General features: G+C 48.5%; 1 protein-coding gene across 1 annotated transcript; it reads left to right on the top strand.

The window, feature by feature from the left end:
- Positions 1-1176: 1176 nt before the first annotated feature.
- On the top strand, positions 1177-19924 carry LOC137677144 (hsp90 co-chaperone Cdc37-like 1; the record flags this gene model as incomplete). The annotated part of the gene is made up of 7 exons (XM_068424350.1): positions 1177-1182; positions 1798-2079; positions 2844-2937; positions 4588-4703; positions 5013-5135; positions 6060-6218; positions 19643-19924. Coding segments are annotated over exons 1-7 (1062 nt in total), but the record flags the coding sequence as incomplete, so codon positions are not given.
- Between the last annotated feature and the right edge of the window lie 6258 nt (positions 19925-26182).

Genomic DNA, 26182 nt, shown 5'->3' on the forward strand with positions numbered 1-26182 from the left:
TTGTATCCTGTAGATGGTTTAGAGAAAGAAAAAATTCTTAAATTGCTGAGTTTCTAGTGTACATCTGTAGGCAATATAAATACTGTGGTTTAAGAAATCATTTCTATCTCCTAGCTGTTAGTGACCCTCTCAATATATTTAGTAGAAGGAAAGGGATGCTTATGTTGTGCCTCAACTAATTCATAGTTTAAATTCCACTTTCACTGATAGTCCAGGCTAAGATGCTAGGACATGCATTGAGTAATTGTATTGGGTTTACGTGGCAAGGTTTTAGTAGCAGGGGGGCTGCAGGAGTGGCCTCTGTGAGAAGAGACCAGGGGCTGCCCTCATGTCGGACAGAGCTGGTTCCAGCCAGCTCCAAAATGGACCCACTGCAGGCCAAAGCTGAGCCAATCAGCAAAGCTGGTGGCACCTCTGTGAAAACATATGTAAGAAAGGGCAAAAAAATACTGTGTAGCAGTTGTGAGAGAAAGGAGTGAGGAAAAAATGTGAGAGAAACAACCCTGAAGACATCAAGGTCAGAGAAGAAAGAGGAGGAGGTGCTCCGAGCACCGGAGCACAGATTCCCCTGCAGCCTCTGGAGAAGACCATGGTGAAGCAGGTTGTCCCCCAGCAACCCATGGAGAGGACCACATGCCAGAGCAGGTATTCCCTGCAGCTCGTGGAAAGGACCATGCTGGAGCAGATATCCACACTGCAGCCCATGGAGGACACTGCACTGGAGCAGGTGGATGTGCCCTGAAGGAAGTCGCAGCCGGTGGAGAGCCCACGCTGGAGCAGGGTCCTGGCAGGAACTGCAGCTCGTGGGGGACCCACGTTTGAGCAGTCTTTCCTGAAGGACTGTACCCCACGGAACAGAACCATACTGGATCAGTTCTTGAAGAAATGCAGCCCATGGGAAGGACCCTACACTGGAGCAGAGGAAAAGTGTGAGGAGGAAGGAGCGCCAGAGAGGAACTGTTACAAACTGACTGCAACCCCCATTCCCCATCTGCCCAGCACTGCTCAGGACAGGGAGGAGGAGACGGAAGAGTCAGGAACAATGGAGTGAAGTTGAGCTTGGGAAGGGGGAGAGGAATGTGTTTCCAGTTTTGTCTTTGTTTCTTTACCATCCTACTCTATTTTTAATAGGCAATAAATTAAATTAATCTTCCCCAAGTCGAGCCTGTTTTGCCCATGACGGTAATTGGTGAGCGATCTTCCTGTCTTTATCTTGACCCACGAGCTTTTTTTCATCTTCTTTTCTTCCCCTGTCCTGCTGAGGAGGGGGAGTGAGAGAGCAGCTTGGTGGGCACCTGGCAGCCAGCCAAGGTCAACCCACCATAGTAATATTAATCCATGCTGGAAGGTAGGTAGTAATAGTTACTCTATTGTTATGATTTGACATCATAAAGCAGATGCTTTCTTCTCAGAAGTATGTCTTACAAGTATTCTGCTATTTTGGCTATTGTTCATTTTGCAGAATAAAGATAGCCAGAGGGGAGTGAGGAAAATCCTTTCATCTACAAAAGAATTTTATGATATGCAGTCTGGAGATTGTATTACTGGTGGCAATACTTGATCCATGATCCTGTAAATATCTTTCAGTTAAGTTTAGAAAGCTTGAAGTAGAAGTTTAATTTAAAAATCATCTAGCTGCACAGTATCATGTTTAGTCACTGTTGTGAATATAATACTGCTTTTACGATGCCTTCCATCTCAGTGTTCTGTTTGGGAGTCAAAGCCTTCTGGTTTTATATGCTTCATAAATTCTATCAGTTTTCCTTCCATAAACAGCATGTTTTGTTTTCCACACAGACCTATGGTCAAGGGATTGAATTAATCTGTCAAAAACAAAAAGAGTTTGTGAAGAGCTCTGTAGAATCCAAATGGAATCTAGCAGAAGCCCAGCAGAAATTTGGTAGTTTAGCACTGCATAATTCAGAATCCACAGATCAGGAATATGCCAAAGCACAGACTGAAGCTTCGGAACTGAGACAGAGAGAGGAAGAGTGGAGAAGAAAAGAAGCAGCGCTAATACAGAGGGAAAGACAGAATCTATGGAATACAGATTCTTTTAGTAAGGAGGTATTTAATAAGGTATGACGTATAAATGTGTATGTAAACAATTATAAGCCTTTTTTATTCCATTTATTTCTCATCTTGAGTGTTTTCTATATCTAGTATAGTGCTTATTGTAATGCGTTGAATGTTTTTCTTTCTTACTTTGCCCTATTAAAGGGGACGTGTTGCACTGATATCACAAATGTGTATGATACTTCTCCTTTAATTGGAAATCAGAACTTAAATTTGTCCCTTATAGCAACTGTCACCAAAAACAAGGATGAGCAATAGTTCTTCACATGAAGTTTGCTGCTTTGTTATGCCAAATTCTCACATTTGAAACATGCACAGTTTGCCTCTAATAACGTGAATTTCTTAATACAGATTATTTTAGCACAAACTGTCTTCATAGTAAATGCCAGTTTTGTTTTCATCACTTAACTTGAATATGAACCATTAATGCATTATTTTTCATAATTCCACTGAGTTAGCTTCATCAGGGCTAGATGGTGTAGATGTTTCTCATTGTTTATAGATCAGTAAGTTCCTACTAGTGCGTAGAACTTTGAGATAGATTATTGCTCAGAAGAATATGATAAGGCATTTTTCACCCTATTATTAATTAGACGAGCTGTGTTTTGGTAAATAGCCTTCTTGGGTACATTATATGTATACATATGTGTTTGCTGGGCTATGCTTAAAACTAGAACATTGCCCTTTAAATAGTAATGAATTAAAATAATCCTATAGTTCAAAAAAGGTATATGCAGAGATTCTATGATAGTTTTTCTCCTCTTTAGAGTTTTATTAGTCAATACAAAAGAAAAGAAATAGAAGATGAAGATATATCTAAATCATTTATACAGAAGCATGAACAAAAGATTAGATACTTTGGTAAGTATGTTGCTTCCAACATTTTGCAGTTTAACCTCCTGTAGAATTTGTGTAGGTCTTTCTTTTTTTCATTATTATTATTATTGTACAAAATGAATGCTAACAAATGAAACATCTGGCAAGGAGAGTATCTAGATTCTTGTTTCTCAGGACAGGAGATGTGGTAACGTAACAAATAACCATTTCAAAGTAAAGGAAACTGTAAATCACAGAAGCCTGTTGGTTCCTATGATCAGTGAGAACTTCTTGAGTCAACATAGAACTGAAAAAGTTTTTCAAGTCATGAAACTTAAAATTCTAGCATCTTTTTCTGCTGTTCCATGGGAAATGATAGAGACATTAATGGAGATGCGATTCCTGCATGTAAAAGTGCCTGGGACTGTCTGTACCTGCCTCCTATAAATAGCTGGGGTTTTGCTGTCTGTTATTCTATGAGGGGGATGAATGATAAAAGGTAAATATCTGCAAAACAACTGTTAAGACTATCTAGAGATGGAACCGATCTTTTATTTTTAAAGATATATTTATATGAGTGATAGAAGGGTAAAACTTTGTATCTAGTACTGGCAAGCAGTAAAATATCACTAATATGTATATTAGGGCAATTAACTCATATGAAGGACAAGGGGGGGGGAGGTGATCTCACTGCTTGAATTTTGAGTTCTGACTTTCAACCTGCAGCTCTGTCCATGAAGGTAGTTTCATGCTACTTGCTACAATTCAGTCTCCTAGTTAATTTTCAACCACTGAGTTGGCTCTCCTGTTTTGACCTTAATCATAGAACCATTTTGGTTGGAAAGGACCTTTAAGATCATCAAGTCCAACCGTTAACCCAGCACTGCCAAGTCCACCAGTAAACCATGTCCCTAAGCACCACATCTACACGTCTTTTAAATACCTCCAGGGATGGTGACTCCACCACTTCCCTGGGCAGCCTGTTCCAATGCTTGATAACCCTTTTGGTGAAGACATTTTTCCTGATCTCCAATCTAAACCTCCCCTGGCACAACTTGAGGCCGTTTCCTCTCGTCCTATCACTTGTTACCTGGGAGAAGAGACCGACACCTACCTCGCCACACCCTCCTTTCAGGCAGTTGTAGAGAGCGAGAAGGTCTCCCCTCAGCCTCCTTTTCTCCAGGCTAAGCAACCCCAGGTCCCTCAGCCGCTCCTCATCACACTTGTGCTCTAGACCCTTCACCAGCTTCGTTGCCCTTCTCTGGACTCGCTCCAGCACCTCAATGTCTTTCTTGTAGTGAGGGCCCCAAAACTGAACACAGTATTCGAGGTGCTATTAACAAATAGGTATAGATGCTACTTTGTCACAGTGTGTGAAAACCATTTACAGTTAACCTGTTTTTAACACTGCCAGAGATACAATAAAAATAAGATCTTAACAGTAGCAGCTAACTATATTTCGGTATCTTTATAGTCCAAGCATACCTTATTGGTAATGCTCTTTCGGCACTGGGAGGTGTTTTAAAAACAACAAAATAAATGAGTTCAATTTTATTTGCATGCTGTTCTTCTGAGGTAACAATGAAGCGTGAAGGAGATTGTAGCAGTATGTAAATTTAAATAATGTCTTTACTGCATTAAATCACTTCTCCATATTGAATGTGTTAATTCATGTTGTTTTTTTTTTTAAATCAGGTATGCTGGGCAGATGGGATGACAGTCAAAGATTTCTGTCTGACCACCCATATCTTGTATGTGAAGAAACAGCTAAATATCTCATCTTATGGTGTTTTCATCTAGAAGCTGAACAGGTACTAGGAAGACCTTTAAACTGCTTAAAAGTACGCAGTTTCCCACTTACGTTACAGAAAAGCTCTCCAAACTGATGAGCCATTTAATTACTCTTCTCTCTGTCTTCCCACGCCCATGTTATCTTCTTGAAGGAAGCCTCCAAAACGCATTACTACATTAGATCTAGTCTCAGCTAATTAACAGTCCATTTGCTTCTGTCAGCATCAGTTCTTTTCTCTTTAGAAATCAAATGCAAAGATGTTGCTGAAATTTAGATAGAGTTAGACTTTTAAAGATATTTTCTGTAATTATGTAATTTCTCTTTTCAGAAAAGAGCTCTGATGGAACAAATAGCACACCAAGCAGTTGTGATGCAGTTTATTATAGAAATGGCCAGAAGTTGTAATGTGGATCCAAGAGGCTGTTTTCGTCTCTTTTTCCAAAAAACCAAAGTAAGTCAGAACTTGTATAACACTGAGAGCAACTCTTTATACCCTTGCAAGGGATCGGTGTTCTGAAGGAGCTTTCTTCCTGACAGTTGGAGGTTAAATATGTTACTGACTGAATCAAGTTTATGGGGAAGTGTTGTTTTGTTGGCAGTTCATTCTAGGATGAACACTTTGTGTAATTCTGATCTTGAGAATGGAAGTTCCATGGATTCTTGTTAGGCCAGAGGGAAAGCAGGATGTAGCATGGGAACTACAGGAGTGTGGAATAGTGAACTACCACCTAAATAACAGTGGCAAACGTGAATGTGTCTAAGGACCGAGTGTCCTATTTTGCTTATCATAATGCCTCTCTATGCAGTGCATGGCAGGGTCCAATTTGGAGTCTCTTTCTCCTCAGTCATAGTTAGCTCTGGAATGCTGAGAGAGGGAGAGGGAGAGAGAGATGTGAGAAGACTGAAGCTGCAGTTTGATGCAGGTTCTATATTAAGTTATACAAGACTGAAGAATCAAGCCATGCTGATCTTAATGCTGCCTTAAGTTGACACCCACTGATTCATGCTTTGCTTTCGAATTGAGTGCTGCCATGAGTACCTTCTCTCTTAAGGGTATTGGCTTCTGAGATGGAATAAAGGAAGGGTTAAAATTATATTTGTTTTGTTCTTACATGCTCTCAGATGAATGAATAACTCAGTTCCTATACTTATCAAATGCTAAAGTCTCTCTTTAAAACAAAACAAACAAAAACCAGCATACCTGAATCTTCTTTTTAAGCTGACTGGTACTAATATTGTTATTGACTTGTCCAAACCATTATCCTTCAATGAGTATAATATGCATTACTGCAGGACTTATTTTTAGCAATATGTATGCTTACAACTAGAAGTAAATCAGGCTGAGATGAAAAATATTTCACTCTTCTCTTAACAGGCAGGGGAAGAAGGCTATTTGGAAGCTTTTAAAAATGAGCTTGAAGCATTCAAATCAAGAGTGAGAACCTGTTCAGAGTCTCAAGGCTTTCAAGCTATGTCAGTACAGAATCCCAGTGTCTATACCAGTATTGTAGAAAGACTGGAGTCTTTGTCACAGGTAGGCTCTTTATTTCCAGAAATGAATATAACTCTATTAGGAATAGATTTTTGCTACACTCTTGAGAAGATGTACTTTTTGATATCTAGGAATAGGCACCTCTATACTTGGAGCACTGTCAGTTCTAACATGCACTATTATCACAGAATCATAGAATGGTTTGGGTTGGAAGGGACCTTAAAGATCACCTAGTTCCAACCCCCCTGCCACAGGCAGGGACACCTTTCCAATAGACCAGGTTGCTCAAAGCCCCATCCAACCTGGCCTTGAACACTGCCAGGGAGGGGGCAGCCACAGCTTCTCTGGGCAACCTGGGCCAGTGCCTCACCACCCTCACAGGAAAGAATTTCTTCCTAATATCTAATCTAAATCTACCCTCTTTCAGGTTAAAACTGTTCCCCCTCATCCTGTCACTACTTGCCCTTGTAAAAAGCCCCTCTCCAGCTTTCCTGTAGGCTCCTTCAGGTACTGGAAGGCTGCTATGAGGTCTCCCTGGAGCCTTCTCTTCTCCAGGCTGAACAGTCTCAACTCTCTCAGCCTCTCTTCATAGGAGAGGTGCTCCAGCCCTCTGATCATCTTGGTGGCCCTCCTCTGGACTCGCTCCAACAAGTCCATGTCCTTCTTATGTTGGGGGCCCCAGAGCTGAACGCAGTACTCCAGGTGGGGTCTCAGCAGAGCAGAGTAGAGGGGAAGAATCACCTCCCTCGACCCGCTGGTCATGCTTCTCTTGATGCAGCCCAGGATATGGTTGGCTTTCTGGGCTGCAAGCGCACATTGCCGGCTCATATTGACCTTCTCGTCAACCATCACCCCCAAGTCCTCCTCCTCAGGGCTGCTCTCAATCCATTCTCCGCCCAGCCTGTATTTGTGCTTGGGATTGCCCCCACCCACGTGCAGGACCTTGCACTTGGCCTTGTTGAATTTCATGCAGTTTGCACGGGCCCAGCTCTCAAGCCTGTCAAGGTCCCTCTGGATGGCATCCCTTCCCTCCAGCATGTCGACCGCACCGCACAGCTTGGTGTCGTCGGCAAACTTGCTGAGGGCGCACTCAATCCCACTGTCCATGTTGCCGACAAAGACGTTAAACAGCGCCGGTCCCAATACCGACCCCTGAGGAACGCCACTCGTCACTGGTGTCCACTCGGACATTGAGCCGTTGACCGCAACTCTGAGTGTGACCATCCAGCCAATTCCTTATCCACCGAGTGGTCTATCCATCAAGTCCATGTCTCTCCAATTTACAGACAGGGATGTCGTGCGGGACAGCGTCAAATGCTTTGCACAAGTCCAGGTAGATGACGTCAGTTGCTCTTCCCTTATCCACCAGTGCTGTAACCCCGTCGTAGAAGGCCACCGAATTTGTCAAGCATGATTTGCCTGTAGTGAAGCCATGTTGGCTGTCACCAGTCACCTCCTTGATTTCCATGTGCCTCAGTATAGTTTCCAGGAGGATCTGCTTCATGATCTTGCCAGGCACAGAGATGAGACTCACTGGCCTGTAGTTCCCCGGGTCTTTCTTTATTCCCTTTTTAAAAATGGGGGTTATGTTTCCCCTTCTCCAGTCAGTGAGGACTTCACCAGACTGCCACGACTTCTCAAAAATGATGGATAGTGCCTTAGCAACTTCATCTGCCAGTTCCCTCAGGACCCATGGATGCACCTCATCAGGTCCCATGGACTTGTGCACCTTCAGGTGCCTTAGATGGTCTCGAACCTGATCTTCTCCCACAGTGGGAGGTTCTTCATCCTCCCAGCCCCTGCCTCTGCCTTCTGCCACTTGGGCGGTGTGGCTAGAGCACTTGCCAGTGAAGACCGAGGCAAAAAAGTCATTGAGTACCTCAGCCTTCTCCATATCCCAGGTAACCAGGTCTCCCCCTTCCTTCTGGAGAGGGCCCACATTTTCCCTAGTCTTCCTTTTATCACCTACTGTCTTTGTTTAGCCCGCACCCAGGGCTAAAGAATAACAGTTTTTCTCTCACCCAAAGTCCCTTCCCCAACCAAGAAAGGGAATTGGGAAAAGGACAGACACTCATGGGTTATCGTTAAACAGATTTAGTAAAATAAAGAAACCAATATCAATAATAATACAAAACACATAAAATTATACTTAGCTACAGAGTTGCAGCAAGCTGCTCCGGGAATAGCAATCATTAGGAATGAGAAAGAGGAAGGAGAGAGAAGAGTCAAAAGAGCTTCCCTCCTCCCCAGCAAGCTTTCCCTGTTGTAGTGAACTTGATGTCAATGATATAGAATACACCTGTGGGCCAGCCTGGGTCAGCTGCCCTGGGTTTAGCTGCTAATGGCCCTGATCACCGTGTCTGGCCACAAACTGAAACAAAAATATAACAGAAACTTGATTCTATAAATTTTATCCCATGAAACCAGGACATGAAACCAGGGGATTCCACCCCTTATTCTGTATCATTTACATCAAGGCACTACTATTTTCCCTGTCTCTCAACATATATACATACCCATATATACACACAGATATTCTCTTTAGTCTATGGGCCGTCTCTCCAAGAAGTCCATTGAATTAATTTAGTCCAAAACCATGGGTTCCGTGTCTCATAATAGTCTCTCAGGGCAGGAGAAAACTGGTGTGGGATTCACTCAGTCAGCAGATTGGGACCAGGACTGGTGAAGTTGAGCACAGCAGGATGATGTATTGCATCTTGATCTTGCAGCTGCTGTATCTGGTGCATCCCATGTTCAGTCTGGGGTGATTCTTAAATGACAATTAGCATCATACAGTTATTGGCTATTCTCGCCCAGAATCAAATCTCCTTGGGGTACACATCTAACTTGCCCATCGTCCTGCATCATCCACCAGGTGCACCCAGGTCCTTGAGCAAAAGCAATCCCATGAATGGGTTTGCCTTTGCTCGAGGCAGGAGTAATCCAACCTGTTTGCATGAACCCCAGGGACTATATCCCCCTCTACAGTGCACAACAGCTCGGATTGAGCAGGACCAGCCCGGTTGACAGATCCCCTGGTATTAACTAACCAGGTGGCCTTTGCTAAGTGCTCATCCCAGTTTTTGAATGTCCCAGCACCCATCGCTTTCAGTGTAGTCTGCAACAGCCCATTGCATTGTTCCACTTTCCTGGTGGCTGGTGCATGGTAGGGGATGTGATAGATCCCTTCAATACCAGGCTCTTTAGCCCAGGTGTCTATGAGGCTATTTCAGAAATGAGTCCCATTGTCTGACTCGATTCTTTCTGGAGTGCCACGTCACCACAATATCTGCTTCTCAAGGCCCATAACAGTGTTACGGGCAGTGGCGCGAGGCACGGGGTATGTTTCCAACCAGCCGGTACTTGCTTCCACCATTGTGAGCACATGATGCTTTCCTTGCCAGGTTGGTGGAAGCGAGATGTAATCAATCTGCCAGGCCTCTCCATACTTATATTTCAGCCATCCTCCTCCATACCACAGGGGTTTCGGTCTTTTGGCTTGTTTAATTGCAGCACAAGTTTCACATTCATGGATGACCTGTGCGATGGTGTCCATGGTCAAATCCACCCCTCGGTCACGGGCCCATCTATACGTGGCATCTCTGCCCCGATGGCCTGATGTATTATGGGCGCACCAAGCTAAAAATAGTTCACCTTTATGCTGCCAGTCCAGGTCTACTTGGGACACTTTAACCTTAGCAGCTTGATCCACCTGCTGGTTGTTTTGATGTTCCTCAGTGGCTCTGCTCTTGGGTGCATGGGCATCTACGTGACATACCTTCACAACCAGCTTCTCTAATCGGGTAGCAATATCCTGCCATAATTCGGCTGCCCAGATGGGTTTGCCTCTGTGCTGCCAGTTGTTTTTCTTCCAGTGCTTCAGCCATCCCCACAGGGCATTTGCTACCATCCACGAGTCAGTGTACAGGTAGGGTACTGGCCATTTTTCTCGCTCAGCAATACCTAGAGCCAGCTGGATGGCTTTTACCTCTGCAAACTGACTCGACTCAACTCCTCCCTCAGCCGCTTCTGCCACTCGTCGCGTAGGACTCCACACAGCAGCTTTCCACCTTCGCTGCTTGCCTACAATGTGACAAGATCCATCGGTGACCAAGGCATGATGCTTTTCATTTTCTGAGAGTTTATTATATGGTGGGGCCTCTTCAGCACGCATGACCTCCTCCTCTGGCGACATTCCAAAACCTTTGCCTTCCAGCCAGTCCCTGATTACTTCCAGAATCCCTGGGCAACCGAGGTTCCCTATGCGGGCCCGATGAGTAATCAATGCAACCCACTTACTCCACGTGGCATTGGTTGCATGATGTGTAGAGGGGGTCTTTCCTTTGAACATCCAGTTCAACACTGGCAATCGAGGCACCAGGAGGAGCTGTGCCTCAGTACCAATTACTTCTGAGGCAGCTTGAACGCCTTCACAGGCTGCCAGTATCTCTTTTGCTGTTGGAGTATAAAGGTCCTCTGATCCTCTGTATCCCCAGCTCCAAAACCCCAGGGGTCGACCTCGAGTCTCCCCCAGTGCATTTTGTCAGAGGCTCCAGGTAGGGCCATTCTCCCTGGCTGCGATATAGAAGACGTTCTTTACATCTGGTCCCGTCCAGACTGGTCCAAGGGCCACTGCATGAACTCTCGTTTAATTTGCTCAAAAGCCTGTTGTTGCTCAGGGCCCCATTTACAGAATCAACTAGATTGCAAGAGACCTCTGGGATCATCGAGTCCAACCTTTGACCTAACACCACTGTGTCAACTAGACCATGGCACTAAGTGCCACATCTAGTCTTCTCTTGAACACCTCCAGGGATGGTGATTCCACCACCTCCCTGGGCAGCCCGTTCCAATGTCTAATAACCCTTTCTGTGAAGAAATTTTTCCTAATGTCTAGCCTGAACCTCCCCTGGCGCAGCTTGAGGCTGTCCCCTCTAGTCCTGTTGCTTGTTGCCTGGGAGAAGAGGCCAACGCCCACCTTGCTACAACCTCCTTTCAGGTAGTTGTAGAGAGCAATAAGGTCTCCCCTCAGCCTCCTTTTCTCCAGGCTAAACAACCCCAGCTCCCTCAGCCGCTCCTCACAGGTCATACCCTCTAGACCCTTCACCAGCTTCGTTGCCCTCCTCTGGACTCGCTCCAGCACCTCAATGTCTGTCTTGAAGTGAGGGGCCCAGAACTGGACACAGTACTCAAGGTGTGGCCTCACCAGTGCCAAGTATAGGGGGACAATCACTTCCCTAGTCCTGCTGGCCACACTATTCCTGATACAAGCCAGGATGCTGTTGGCCTTCTTGGCCACCTGGGCACACTGCTGGCTCATGTTCAGCTGGCTGTCCACCAATACTCCCAGGTCCTTTTCCACCGGGCCGCTTTCCAACCACTCTTCCCCCAGCCTGTAGTGCTGTATGGGGTTGTTGTGGCCAAAGTGTAGGGCCTGGCACTTGGCCTTGTTGAACTTCATGCCATTGGTCTCAGCCCATCTATCTAACCTGTTCAGATCCCTCTGCAACCTTCACAGCTACTGCAGCAAATTAACAACTCTGCAACGTTCCTCAGCTACTCCTCATACAGCAGAACCCTTCAAGAAGGTATTCAGCAGAAAGCTGGACTTGTGATCCCTCAGAACAAAGCAGGCATAGATTGTGAAAAGTAATCAGCACCTGAGCTCCATCCAGCCCACATCAACATCAGGAAGCAGTCCACAGCACCTACCCTCAGGCAGATCAACACTCCCACCCAACTTAGTGTCATCCGCGAATTTACTGAGGGTGCTCTCGATACCCTCATCCAGATCATCAGTAAAGATATTAAACAGGACTGGGCCCAATACTGAGCCCTGGGGGACACCACTAGTGACCGGACGCCACCTGGATGCAGTACCATTCAGCACCACTCTCTGGGCCCGGCCATCCAGCCAGTTCTTAACCCAGCGAAGAGTGCACCTGTCCAAGCCGTGGGCTGCCAGCTTATCCGGGAGAATGCTGTAGGAGACAGTATCAAAGGCTTTGCTGAAGTCCAAGTATACTACACCCACAGCCTTTCCTTCATCCACTAGGTGGGTCACCTGGTCATAAAAAGAGATCAGGTTGGTCAGGCAGGACCTGCCTTTCCTAAACCCATGCTGCCCACGCCTGATCCCCTGGTTGTCCTCTATGTGCTGTGTAATTGCACTCAAGATGATCTGTTCCATCACCTTGCCAGGCACCGAGGTCAGGCTGACAGGCCTGTAGTTCCCGGGATCCTCCTTCCGGCCCTTCTTGTGGATGGGCGTTACATTGGCCAGCCTCCAGTCATCTGGGACCTCCCCGGTTAGCCAGGACTGATAATAAATAACAGAGAGCGGCTTAGCAAGCCCTTCTGCCAGCTCCCTCAGCACCCTTGGGTGGATACCATCCGGTCCCATAGACTTGTGAGCGTCCAAGTGGCACAGCAAGTCACCAACAACTTCCTCTTGAATTACAGGGGGTCTATTCTGCTCCCCGTCCCTGTCTACTGGCTCAGGGGGGCAGTTGCCCTGAGGATAGCCGGTCTTACTGTGAAAGATTGAGACAAAAAAGGTATTAAGCACCTCAGCCTTTTCCTCATCCCTGGTCACAATGTTCCCCCCGCATCCATAAGGAATGGAGATATTCCCTTGACCTCCTTTTGTTGTTCATGTATTTATAAAAACACTTTTTATTATTACCTTTTACTGCAGTGGCCAGATTGAGTTCTAGTTGAGCTTTCGCCTTTCTAATTTTCCTTCTACATGACCTAACGACATCCTTGTACTCTTCCTGAGTTGCCTGCCCCTTTTTCCAAGGGTCATAAACCTCCTTTTTTTCCCCCCTAAGTTCCTGCAAAATCTCCCTGTTCAACCAGGCCGGACTTCTTCCCCCACGGCTCGTCTTTCGGCTCATGGGGATGGCCTGCTCCTGCGCTTTAAGATTTCTTTCTTAAAGTACATTCAGCTTTCCTGGACCCCTTTGTTATCAAGAACTATTTCCCAAGGGACTCTCTGAACCAGTGTCCTAAATAGGCCAAAGTCCACCCTCCGGAAGTCCAAGGTAGAGGTTTTGTTGTCCCCCTTCCTTCTTTCCCCAAGAATCGAAAACTCTATCATTTTGTGGTCGCTGTGCCCGAGACAGCCTCCAACCACCACATCTCCCACCAGACCTTCTCTGTTTGTAAACAGCAGGTCTAGCGGGGCACCTCCCCTGGTGGGCTCACCAACCAGTTGTGTTAGGAAGTTATCTTCCACACACTCCAGGAACCTCCTAGACTGCCTCCTTTCCGCTGAGTTGAGTTTCCAGCAGACATCCGGCAAATTAAAGTCTCCTACTAGAACAAGGGCTAGTGACCTTGAAACATCAGCCAGCTGCCTGTAGAATAGTTCATCTGCCTCTTCATCCTGGTTGGGTGGTCTATAACAGACTCCCACCAGGATGTCTGCCTTGCTGGCCTTCCCCCTGATTCTTACCCATAGGCACTCAAACTTATCATCACTGTCCTTAAGGTCTATACAGTCAAAACACTCCCTAATGTACAGAGCCACCCCACCACCTCTCTTTCCTCTCCTGTCCCTTCTGAAAAGCTTGTAGCCATCCATTACAGCACTCCAGTCATGCGAGTCATCCCACCATGTTTCTGTGATGGCCACTACGTCATATCTTTCCTGCTGCACAATGACCTCCAGCTCCTCCTGTTTGTTACCCATGCTGCTGCATGTGTTGGTGTAGATGCACTTCAGCTGGGCTATTGGTTTCTCCCCCAACTCTGGCATTCCACCCCTAGGCTCATTTCCAGAAAGCCAGGTTTTATCCCCCTCCCCCTTCAAGCCTAGTTTAAAGCCCTCTCAATCAGCCCTGCCAACTTACAGGCTAGAATCCTTTTGCCCCTATTAGACAGGTGAACCCCATCTGTCTCAAGCAGGCCTGGTGCTGTATAAACCGCCCCATGATTGAAAAAGCCAAAATTCCACCAATGGCACCAGTCTTGATCAGGTGGGTTCTCCTGTTCCTTTCGGCATTCTTGCCTGCTGCGAGAGGAATCTAGGAAAACACCACCTGTGCTCCTGTCCCTTCAACCAGTCTCCCCAGTGCTTTGAAATCCTTTTTGATTGCCCTAGGGCTTCTCTCATCAACCTCATCACTGCCAACTTGGACAGCCAGCAATGGGTAATAATCAGAGGGTTGCATTAGTCTAGGGAGCCTCCTGGTAATATCCCTTACATGGGCCCCAGGGAGGCAGCAGACCTCCCTGTGAGATGGGTCTGGTCAGCATACAGGGCCCTCAGTTCCCTTCAGAATGGAGTCCCCCACTACAGTCACCCTTCTTTCTTTTTTAACACCTGTACTTCTGATCCACCTGGTTGACTGACTTATTCTAGGCAAGCCCCCAGATGGACCTTCTTCTCCACTATCATCTGCCTGACCCTCAAGTTCCAGAGCCTCATACCTTTTCTGTAAGGGCACATGGGAAGGTGAGGGGGCCCGGGGGGGGATTTTCCTGTCCCCTCGAGGGGGGACCTGTTTCCACTCCCCCTCATCCTTTGGGTCCCGTCCTTCCTGTTAGCAAGAGGATTGGGGCTCCTCTGACTCTTGCCGAGTTTCCATCTGCTGTATTTCTCTCAGGGATGGAAGGGTGTGACTCCACCAGTCAATTTCTCTTTCAGTGGCCCCTATTAAAAATCCTTTTGTGTACCAATGACCACTCCCCATTGTCCCAGAACATTCCGTCCCCACAAATTCAAGGGAACATCAATCACGTAGGATCGCACTGTTGCCGTCTGACCCCCAGGGCTCTGAACTTGCACCATAAATCGGCTCTGGACACTCTGTGTCGCACCACCTAGTCCTGCCAGCATGGAGCCAGCCGAGCAGGTGGGCCGGGATCGAGGCCATATACGTGCAGATATGATAGTCACATCTGCTCCCGTATCAATCATCCCGGTCACCCGTATTGTCGAGGGGGTTCCTTTGGCGAAGGTGATTATACAAGTTAAAGTTGGGCGGGTATTCTGTATGTTCTGAGCCCAAAAGATCTGCGGCGTTCCCGTCGAACCGACCCCCCCCTCCCCTCTGATCTTATCCTGTTTACAAGTGACTTGCGCTCGGAAAGGAATCAGCTGCGCGATCCGGCTACCTTCGGAAATTGCCACGGGGGGGTAGGGGTCCATACCATCGCACAAATTTGACCCATATAGTCTACATCAATAACTCCTGGTAAAACAAATAGACCTTGCAAGGTTACACTAGGACGTCCGAGTAATAGCGCACTTGACCCGTTTCCAGTGGGTCCCACGGCATTCAGTGGAACCTTATGCGCTCTGCTGTTCTCTATTGTGATTGCGGTTGCTGTGGTAACATCCAGTCCGGCGCTCCCTGTGGTTCGGGCTGCGAGTTGACTGCTTAGGCCTGGAACTGGCTGGGAAGATTCATTTGTGTCAGCACACGGTTCCCCCCCCCGCGTTCTTTCTCCAGTTTCCCTGCACTCTACAGCTGGTTGTTATCAGCTGACCTTGAGCATTATACTTAGACCTGCACAGCTTCACAAAATGCCCCAGCTTCCCACAGCGATGACACATCAAAACAGAGTTACCTCCCCCACTCAGCTTCGTCTTCTTAGGGCAGTTTTTCTTAAAGTGACCTTCTTGCCCGCGTGTATAACAACGATGGACTACCTTAACTGCTGCCGCAAATGTTTTTGCTAAATGCTCCATCTGAAACGTGGTGGTTCCTACTTTCCCACAAGCATCCATTAGCTCGGTTAAGGTGGGGTTACGGTTTGCCATCCCTGCAATAATTTTCCTGCAGTCCTCGTTTGCGTTGTCCTTTGCTAACTGTAACAACAACGCTTCTTTAGCAGCCCCGTTTTGTATTTGTTTGTCTAAGGCATCTCTCAACCTATCTAAAAATGACACGTATCCCTCACCTGGACCTTGTTTTATTGTGGTCCAAGATCGTTGAGGAGCACCGTTATCCGGGACCCGCAACAGGGCCTGGAAGGCCAGTTCTTTTCCCTGTTGCAGGATTAAAGGGTGCAAGCGAGCTTGCAATTGGGGAGAATTCATCGGAGGATCTCCCATCAACTGCGGTATCCCGGCCCCAAAACGGGGATCATCTTGTGGATATTCCAAATTCATCAATGCCTGTTCGTTAGCCAATCGCCTCCAGTTTGCCTCAAAAAGCAACATTTGCATAGGGGTCAGTATCACTTGAGCAATCGTGCGGCAGTTGTGGGCTGTCAAGTCTCCCGTAAAAATACTACGCAATAACGATTGAGCATAGGGCGAGCCCAGACCATGTTGCATACATGTAGCTCTTAACTCCTTAATCACATCCCAATTAAACGGCTCCCACTCGGGTGGGTCGCTCCCGTCCCCGCGATATACCGGGCAAGCCAATACCCCGCCACCCATAGCAGCCGCGGCCCCGAAATCACCGTCCGCAAGTGCGTGCTCTCTTAATTTTCTCCAGAACCTGGCCGGGTCCGGGCCAGACAATAGGAGAGGAGCGCTGCTGGATCTTATCCTCACTAACAAGGAGGGTCTGGTTGAAGCGGTGAAGGTTGAGGGCAGCCTTGGTTGTAGTGACCATGAGATGGTGGAGTTCAGGATCTCATGTGGCAGGAACAGAATAGCTAGCAGAATCACAACCCTGGACTTCAGGAGGGCCAACTTTGGCCTTTTCAAGCAATTGCTAGGGGAAATCCCATGGGACAGGGTACTAGAAGGTAAGGGGGCCCAAGACAGTTGGTTAGCATTCAAGGACTGCTTCTTCCGAGCTCAAGACCAGAGCATCCCAGCAGGTAGGAAGTCAAGGAAGGGTACCAGGAGACCTGCATGGTTAAACAGGGAACTGCTGGGCAAACTCAAGTGGAAGAAGAGGGTGTACAGATCATGGAAGGAGGGGCTGGCCACTTGGGAGGAATATAAGTCTGTTGTCAGAGGATGTAGGGAGGCAACTAGGAAAGCTAAGGCCTCCTTGGAATTAAACCTTGCAAGAGAGGTCAAGGACAACAGAAAGGGCTTCTTCAAATACATTGCAGGTAAAGCCAACACTAGAGGCAATGTAGGCCCACTGATGAATGAGGTGGGGGTCCTGGAGACAGAGGATAAAAAGAAGGCGGAGTTACTGAATGCCTTCTTTGCCTCTGTCTATACTGCTGGAGGCTGTCCTGAGGAGCCCCGGACCCCTGAGGCCCCAGAGGAAGTCAGGATAGAGGAGGAATCTGTCTTGGTAGATGAGGGCTGGGTCAGGGACCAATTAAGCAACCTGGACGTCCATAAATCCATGGGCCCTGATGGGATGCACCTGCGGGTGCTGAGGGAGCTGGCGGAAGTCATTGCTAGGCCACTCTCCATCATCTTCGCTAAGTCGTGGGCAACGGGAGAGGTGCCTGAGGACTGGAGGAAAGCGAATGTCACTCCAGTCTTCAAAAAGGGCAAGAAGGAGGACCCGGGGAACTATAGACCGGTCAGCCTCACCTCCATCCCCGGAAAGGTGATGGAACAACTTGTTCTTGGTGCTGTCTCTAGGCACATCAAGGATAGGGGGATCATTAGGGGCACTCAGCATGGCTTCACCAAGGGGAAGTCATGCTTAACCAACTTGATAGCCTTTTATGAGGACGTAACCCAGTGGATAGATGATGGTAAAGCTGTGGATGTGGTCTATCTCGATTTCAGTAAAGCGTTTGACACGGTCTCCCACAGCATCCTCGCAGCTAAACTGGGGAAGTGTGGTCTGGATGATCGGGTAGTGAGGTGGATTGTGAACTGGCTGAAGGAAAGAAGCCAGAGAGTGGTGGTCAATGGGACAGAGTCCAGTTGGAGGCCTGTGTCTAGCGGAGTCCCTCAAGGGTCGGTACTGGGACCAGTTCTATTCAGTATATTCATTAATGACTTGGATGAGGGAATAGAGTGCACTGTCAGCAAGTTCGCTGATGACACAAAACTGGGAGGAGTGGCTGACACACCGGAAGGCTGCGCAGCCATTCAGAGAGACCTGGACAGGCTGGAGAGTTGGGCGGGGAGAAATTTAATGAAATATAACAAGGGCAAGTGTAGAGTCCTGCATCTGGGCAAGAACAACCCCATGTACCAGTACAAGTTGGGGACAGACCTGTTGGAGACCAGCGTAGGGGAAAGGGACCTGGGGGTCCTAGTGGACAACAGGATGACCATGAGCCAGCAGTGTGCCCTTGTGGCCAAGAAGGCCAATGGCATCCTGGGCTGTATTAGAAGGGGTGTGGTTAGCAGGTCACGAGAGGTTCTCCTCCCCCTCTACTCTGCCCTGGTGAGGCCGCATCTGGAATATTGTGTCCAGTTCTGGGCCCCTCAGTTCAAGAAGGACAGGGAACTGCTAGAGAGAGTCCAGCGCAGAGCCACGAAGATGATTAAGGGAGTGGAACATCTCCCTTATGAGGAGAGGCTGAGGGAGCTGGGTCTCTTTAGCTTGGAGAAGAGGAGACTGAGGGGGGACCTCATTAATGTTTATAAATATGTAAAGGGCAAGTGTCATGAGGATGGAGCCAGGCTCTTCTCAGTGACATCCCTTGACAGGACAAGGGGCAATGGGTGCAAGCTGGAGCACAGGAGGTTCCACATAAATATGAGGAAAAAACTTCTTTACGGTGAGGGTGACCGAACACTGGAACGGGCTGCCCAGAGAGGTTGTGGAGTCTCCTTCTCTGGAGACATTCCAAACCCGCCTGGACGCGTTCCTGTGTGATATGGTCTAGGCAATCCTGCTCCGGCAGGGGGATTGGACTAGATGATCTTTCGAGGTCCCTTCCAATCCCTAACATTCTGTGATTCTGTGATTCTGTGTAACCTGGACTGGCTGCAGCGTGAATAACTCCTCCACGCTACCGCGTGACTTTCCCGACCCTCGGGCTCTGCAGCAATTATGTCCCGCTTCCACCTCTTCAGAAAGGTCTATTAAGGGTGGCTCAGTCTCAGATTCGGGTAAGAGGACGGTAGAAGGATCAATGATGTTCCGCTGCTGTTCTCTGGGCGGTGGGGGGGGCTCTGGCGGCGCGGAGGGCGGGGGGGGGGGTCTGGCGGCGCGGAGGGCGATGGAGGCGGGGGGGGGGCTCTGGTGGCGCGGAGGGCGAAGTCACTGTGAAAGGAGCTGTAGCCGCCTCAGCCGCCGCCTTTGCCTCTCTGTCCGCCTTCATTTGCTCCAGTGAGTCTATAACTAATCTCCACGTCGTCAACGACGCAGTGGCGATCTTGCCTCCCCTTGAGGCAGCCTCAAAGAGAGACGTTCCAGCGCTTTGCCATTTACTAACTTCGAAAGCAGTCTGCGCCGTAGCTGGCAAATCATTCTTTTTACACCACGCCAGCAATGTTCTCACGGCATTCTCCTCACATTTGATGCCCCTCCTTTCGAGTATGCTTATCAGTATTGTTAGTATGGAATTTTCCTCGGCTGAAATTTTAGCGCTCATGTTAATTAGTCCCCAACGGCTCACCTCTCCAGGTGTCTGTTACAGTGGTCCGGACCTCAGGCTCAACTCTGCCTGTCTCAGCTACGTTGGGCACCGCCGTCACCACTCGTCGTCCGCGGTCAATTAGCACCTCTAAATGCTCCGTTCGCTCCTCACACGCCCCGGTCGTGCCTCACACGGGGCACCATTTGTCGTTATATTTGTCACGGCGGTCAAATAAAAACAGGAGACAGAATGATAGTTTCAAGCAGGCAGCAAAGCAAGAGCAAAAGCAAAAGAGCACCTGTGTTTATTTTACTCCATTTTTTATACCTTCCCCCCTCTAGCTGGCTAGCTTTATGATTGGTTGCACTCGCTGTTCACGCGCCCGACCGCAACCGCTGATTGGCCATCACACACTGGCCACGAATCCATAGTTGGCAGCTGGAATATCACTCTGTATCTTGTTTTCCTCACATCCTCTTTTCTCGATAAATTCCTTCAAGGTCAGGGCCGCCACCAGCCCAGTCCAATCCCACAGGAAAGGACCTTTAAGATCATCAAGTCCAACCATTAACCCAGCACTGCCAAGTCCACCAGTAAACCATGTCCCTAAGCACCACATCTACTCATCTTTTAATTACCTCCAGGGATGGTGACTCCACCACTTCCCTGGGCAGCCTGTTCCAATGCTTGATAACCCTTTTGGTGAAGACATTTTTCCTGATCTCCAATCTAAACCTCCCCTGGCACAACTTGAGGCCGTTTCCTCTCGTCCTATCACTTGTTACCTGGGAGAAGAGACCGACACCTACCTCGCTACAACCTCCTTTCAGGTAGTTGTAGAGAGCAATAAGGTCTCCCCTCAGCCTCCTTTTCTCCAGGCTAAGCAACCCCAGGTCCCTCAGCCGCTCCTCATCACACTTGTGCTCTAGACCCTTCACCAGCTTCGTTGCCCTTCTCTGGACTCGCTCCAGCACCTCAATGTCTTTCTTGTAGTGAGGGCCCCAAAACTGAACACAGTATTCGAGGTGCTATTAACAAACAGGTATAGATGCTACTTTGTCACAGTGTGTGAAAACCATTTACAGTTAACCTGTTTTTAACACTGCCAGAGATACAATAAAAATAAGATCTTAACAGTAGCAGCTAACTATATTTCGGTATCTTTATAGTCCAAGCATACCTTATTGGTAATGCTCTTTCGGCACTGGGAGGTGTTTTAAAAACAACAAAATAAATGAGTTCAATTTTATTAGGTAAACTTCATGGTGTCTCTCTCAGTTCATTTCTTCAGCCTATCCAGGTCCCTATAAATAGTAGACTGGCCCTTCAGCATATTGACGACTCCCCCCAATTTGATATAATCCACAAGCTTGTTGTGTGCAATCCGTCCCATCCTCTAGCTTCTTAATAAAGATGTTATACAGTATCAACCCCTGAGGGATGCCACTGAAAATCAACCAATGTTTGGACTTGATACCACTAATCACCACCTTGTGAGCCTGGCAGTCACTTGCTACAAAAAACAGGGTCTAAATGAACACAGAGGATAGCCAATGAATGATGGGCAGGAGAATGACCACTGATAGAATGGATATGGAGAGTGATTGACAAATTATGGATAGGAAGAATACTGTGGGAGTAATGGACAGGGAGAATGGCCAATGAATAATGAACATGAAGAATAGATTCTGACATATAGGTAGGGTAATACTTCACAAACTTGAACAGTATGGAAAGCCTTTCAGTATAATTGCTATACCTGCAGATATAATGTGTCTAGAGCCTTTTCTTACCCCTATACTGTTTGCCAGCACTACATACTGTTTAAATATTTTAAATTTAATTTAGAATTGGTGAAAGACCATGCAACTTCTGTGTATTGCAGAACTGGAATGCAAACCTGTATTTGTGCTTGGGATTGCCCCGACCCACGTGCAGGACCTTGCACTTGGCCTTGTTGAACCTCATGCGGTTTGCACGGGCCCAGCTCTCAAGCCTGTCAAGGTCCCTCTGGATGGCATCCCTTCCCTCCAGCGTGTCGACCGCACCGCACAGCTTGGTGTCGTCGGCAAACTTGCTGAGGGCGCACTCCATCCCACTGTCCATGTCGCCGACAAAGATGTTAAACAGCGCCGGTCCCAATACCGACCCCTGAGGAACGCCACTCGTCGCTGGTCTCCACTTGGACATTGAGCCGTTGACCGCAACTCTTTGAGTGCGACCATCCAGCCAATTCCTTATCCACCGAGTGGTCCATCCATCAAGCCCATGTCTCTCCAATTTAGAGACAAGGATGTCATGCGGGACAGCGTCAAATGCTTTGCACAAGTCCAGGTAGATGACATCAGTCACTCTTCCCTTATCCACCAGTGCTGTAACCCCGTCGTAGAAGGCCACCAAATTTGTCAGGCACGATTTGCCCTTAGTGAAGCCATGTTGGCTGTCACCAGTCACCTCCTTGTTTTCCATGAGCCTTAGCATAGTTTCCAGGAGGATCTGCTCCATGATCCTGCCAGGCAGAGAGGTGAAACTGACTGGCCTGTAGTTCCCCGGGTCTTCCTTTTTTCCCTTCTTGAAGATGGGGGTTATGTTTCCCCTTTTCCAGTCAGTGAGGACTTCACCAGACTGCCACGACTTCTCAAAAATGATGGACAGCGGCTTAGCAACTTCATCTGCCAGTTCCCTCAGGACCCGTGGGTGCACCTCATCAGGTCCCATGGACTTGTGCACCTTCAGGTTCCTTAGATGGTCTCGAACGTGATCTTCTCCTACAGTGGGTGGTTGTTCATCCTTCCAGTCCGTGTCTTTTCCCTTCTGCGACTTGGGCGGTGTGGCTAGAGCACTTGCCGGTGAAGACCGAGGCAAAAAAGTCATTGAGTACCTCAGCCTTCTCCATATCCCAGGTAACCAGGTCTCCCATTTCCTTCCGGAGAGGGCCCACATTTTCCCTAGCCTTCCTTTTATCACTGACACACCTATAGAAGCTTTTCTTGTTGCCCTTGACGTCCCTGGCCAGGTTTAATTCCATCAGGGCTTTAGCTTTCCTAACCTGGTCCCTGGCTGCTCAGACAATTTCTCTGTATTCCTCCCAGGCTACCTGCCCTTGCTTCCACCCTCTGTAGGCTTCCTTCTTGTGCCTGAGTTTATCCAGGAGCTCCTTGTTCATCCATGCGGGCCTCCTGGCGTTTTTGCCTGCCTTCCTCTTTGTCGGGATGCATCGCTCCTGAGCTTGGGGGAGGTGATCCTTGAATATTAACCAGCTTTCTTGGGCCCCTCTTGCATCTAGGGCTTTATCCCAAGGGACTCTACCAAGCAGGTCCCTGAAGAGGCCAAAGTCTGCTCTCCTGAAGCCCAGGGTGGTGAGCTGGCTGCGCGCCCTCCTTGCTGCCCTATGCTGTAAGACGAGCCAGCAGGGAAGACCGGCCTGGCTGAACAGAGAGCTTTGGCTAGAACTCAGGAATAAGAGTGTTTACCACCCTTGGAAGAAGGGGCAGGCAACTTGGGAAGAGTACTGTGGAAGACCCTCGGCCTGCAAACAGCTGTGCTTTACTTGGGGAGCATAAGATTTGCTCGGGAACACTGCACTGAGAATAGTTTTTGCTTGCTTCTAAGATAAAGGAGCCAAGACCAGTTCACAGGGCTTTTTGAGGCATGAAAGAAGTAAACATGTGTTGAAGGTCAGTTCTGAACACAGAGCTGAAAACAGGGAATGGTTGTTGATGTTTTGAGCCCAGGACACTGTGGCTCTTGCCAGAATGGGTGATGAGTGCTTAGTGTGTGAGTGTTGATGTTATCTTGAACTGCCTAGTCTGGCTCCTGCATTGTAGCAGTTAAATAGGGTAGTAGCATAACAATAAAAAGCCTTAGGCCTTTCGGCTTCAGGCCCTTGCATCCTCGATCTCGGAGTCTGTGCCTTCCTTGACGCCCGCCGCAGAGTACAAGGATGCTGTCAGTGCGTGCAGAGAGAAAATTAGGTGAAAGCCCAGCTAGAAGTCACTTTGGCCACTGTCGTAAAAGATAACAAAAAAATGTTTTTACAAATGCATTAATAACAAAAAGAGGATCAAGGAGAATCTCCACCCATTACTGGATGTGTGGGGAAACATTGTCACCAAGGATGAGTAAAAGGCAGAAATACTTAATGCCTTCTTTGCCTCAGTCTTTAACAGTCAGACCAGTTATCCTCAGGGCACCCAGCCCCCTGAGCTGGATGACAGGAATGGGGAACAGAATAATCCTCCCCCCCCCCCCCCCCCCCCCCCCGTCATCCAAGAGGAAGCCGTTAGCGACCTGCTGCTCAACCTAGACCTGAACAAGTCTATGGGGCCAGATGGGATCCACCCAAAGGTACTGAGGGAGCTGGCGGATGAGCTTGCCAAGCCGCTCTCCATCATTTACCAGCAGTCCTGGCTAACCGGGGAGGTCCCAGACGACTGGAGGCTGGCCAATGTGATGCCCATCTACAAGAAGGGCCAGAAGGAGGATCCCGGGAACTACAGGCCTGTCAGCCTGACCTCGGTGCCGAGGAAGGTGATGGAGCAGATCATCCTGAGCACGATCACACGGCATGTCCAGGACAACCACAGGATTGGGCCCAGCCAGCATGGGTTCATGAAGGGCAGGTCCTGCCTGAGCAACCTGACCTCCTTCTATGACCAGGTGACCTGCCTAGTGGATGAGGGAAAGGCTGTGGATGTGGTCTACTTCAACTTCAGTAAAGCCTTTGACACAGTCTCCCACAGCATTCTCCTGGAGAAGCTGGCAGCTCGTGGCTTAGACAAGAGTACTGTTCACTGGGTAAAAAACTGTCTGGACAGCCGAGCCCAGAGAGTGGTAGTGAATGGAGTTAAATGCAGTTTGCGGCTTGTGACCAGTAGTGTCCCCCAGGGCTCAGTCTTGGGGCCAATACTGTTTAATATATTTATTGATGATCTGGACGAGGGGATCGAGTGCACCCTCAGTAAGTTTGCAGACAACACCAAGTTGGGCGGGAGTGTTGATCTGCCTGAGGGTAGGAAGGCTCTGCAGAGAGATCTGGACAGGCTGGACCCATGGGCCAACACTAACTATACGAAGTTCAACAAGGCCAAGTGCCGGGTCCTGCACTTCAGTCACAACAACCTCATGCAATGCTACAAGCTTGGGCCAGAGTGGCTGGAAAGCTGCCTGGCAGAAAAAGACCTGGGGGTGCTGGTGGACAGCCAGCTGAACATGAGCCAGCAGTGTGCCCAGGTGGCCAAGAAGGCCAACAGCATCCTGGCTTGTATCAGAAATAGCGTGGCCAGCAGGATCAGGGAAGCGATTGTTCCCCTGTACTCAGCACTGGTGAGGCTGCACCTCGAATACTGTGTTCAGTTCTGGGCCCCTCACTACAAGAAGGACATTGAGGTGCTGGAGCATGTCCAAAGAAGGGCAACAAAGCTGGTGAAGTGTCTGGAACACAAGTCTTATGAGAAGCAGCTGAGGGAACTGGGGTTGTTTAGTTTGCAGAAGAGGAGGCTGAGGGGAGACCTTATCACCCTCCACAACTACCTGATAGGAGGTTGTGGTGAGGTGGGGGTCCGTCTCTTCTCCCAAGTAACCAGCAATAGGATGAGAGGAAATGGCCTCAAGTTGTGCCAGGGGAGGTTCAGGCTGGATCTTAGGAAGAATTTCTTCACTGAAAGAGTCATTACGCATTGGAACAGGCTGCCCAGGGAGGTGGTGGAGTCACCATCCCTGGAGGTGTTCAAAAAACGTCTAGATGTGGCGCTTCAGGACATGGTTTAGTGGGCATGGTGGCATTGGGTCAATGGTTGGACTTGATCTTTTAGGTCTTTTCCACCCTTAACAATTCTATGATTCTATGATCTTGAACTCCACCATTTCATGGTCGCTTCAGCCAAGGTTGCCCTTGAGCTTCACATCCCCCACCAGCCCCTCCTCGTTGGTGAGAACAAGGTCCAGCATTGCACCTCTCCTCGTCAGCTCCTCTATCACTTGGAGAAGGAAGTTGTCATCCACACATTCCAGGAACCGCCTGGATTGCTTGTGCCCTGCTGTGTTGTCCTTCCAACAGATATCGGAGTGGTTGAAGTCCCCCATGACGACCAGGGCCTGTGAACATGAGGCTACATCTATCTGTCTGTAGAGGGCCTCACCACTCGGTCTTCCTGGTCAGGTGGCCTGTAGCAGACGCCCACTATAATGTCTCCCATCCCTGCCCACCCTTTAATCCTGACCCATAAGCTCTCGGTCATCTCCTCCTCCTCCATCCCCAGGCAGAGCTCCATGCACTCAAACTGGTCATTGATATAGAGCGCAACACCCCCTCCTCATCTCCCCTGCCTGTCCTTCCTAAAAAGCCTGTATCCCTCCATTCCAACACTCCAGTCATCAGAGTCACCCCACCATGTCTCTGTGATGCTGATAAGGTCATGGCCCTGCAGGTATGCGCACGTCTCTAGCTCCTCTTGTTTATTCCCCACGCTCCGTGCATTTGCATTGAGACATTTCAGTTGGGCCCCCGACGAAGCTGCCTTGCTGCCTGAAATTCCTTTCTGCTGCTCTTTCGGCACTCTCCTGCTGACCTGCCATCCTTCTCCAGT

Source organism: Nyctibius grandis, assembly GCF_013368605.1.
Source record: "Nyctibius grandis isolate bNycGra1 chromosome W unlocalized genomic scaffold, bNycGra1.pri SUPER_W_unloc_2, whole genome shotgun sequence".
NCBI lineage: Eukaryota > Metazoa > Chordata > Aves > Nyctibiiformes > Nyctibiidae > Nyctibius > Nyctibius grandis.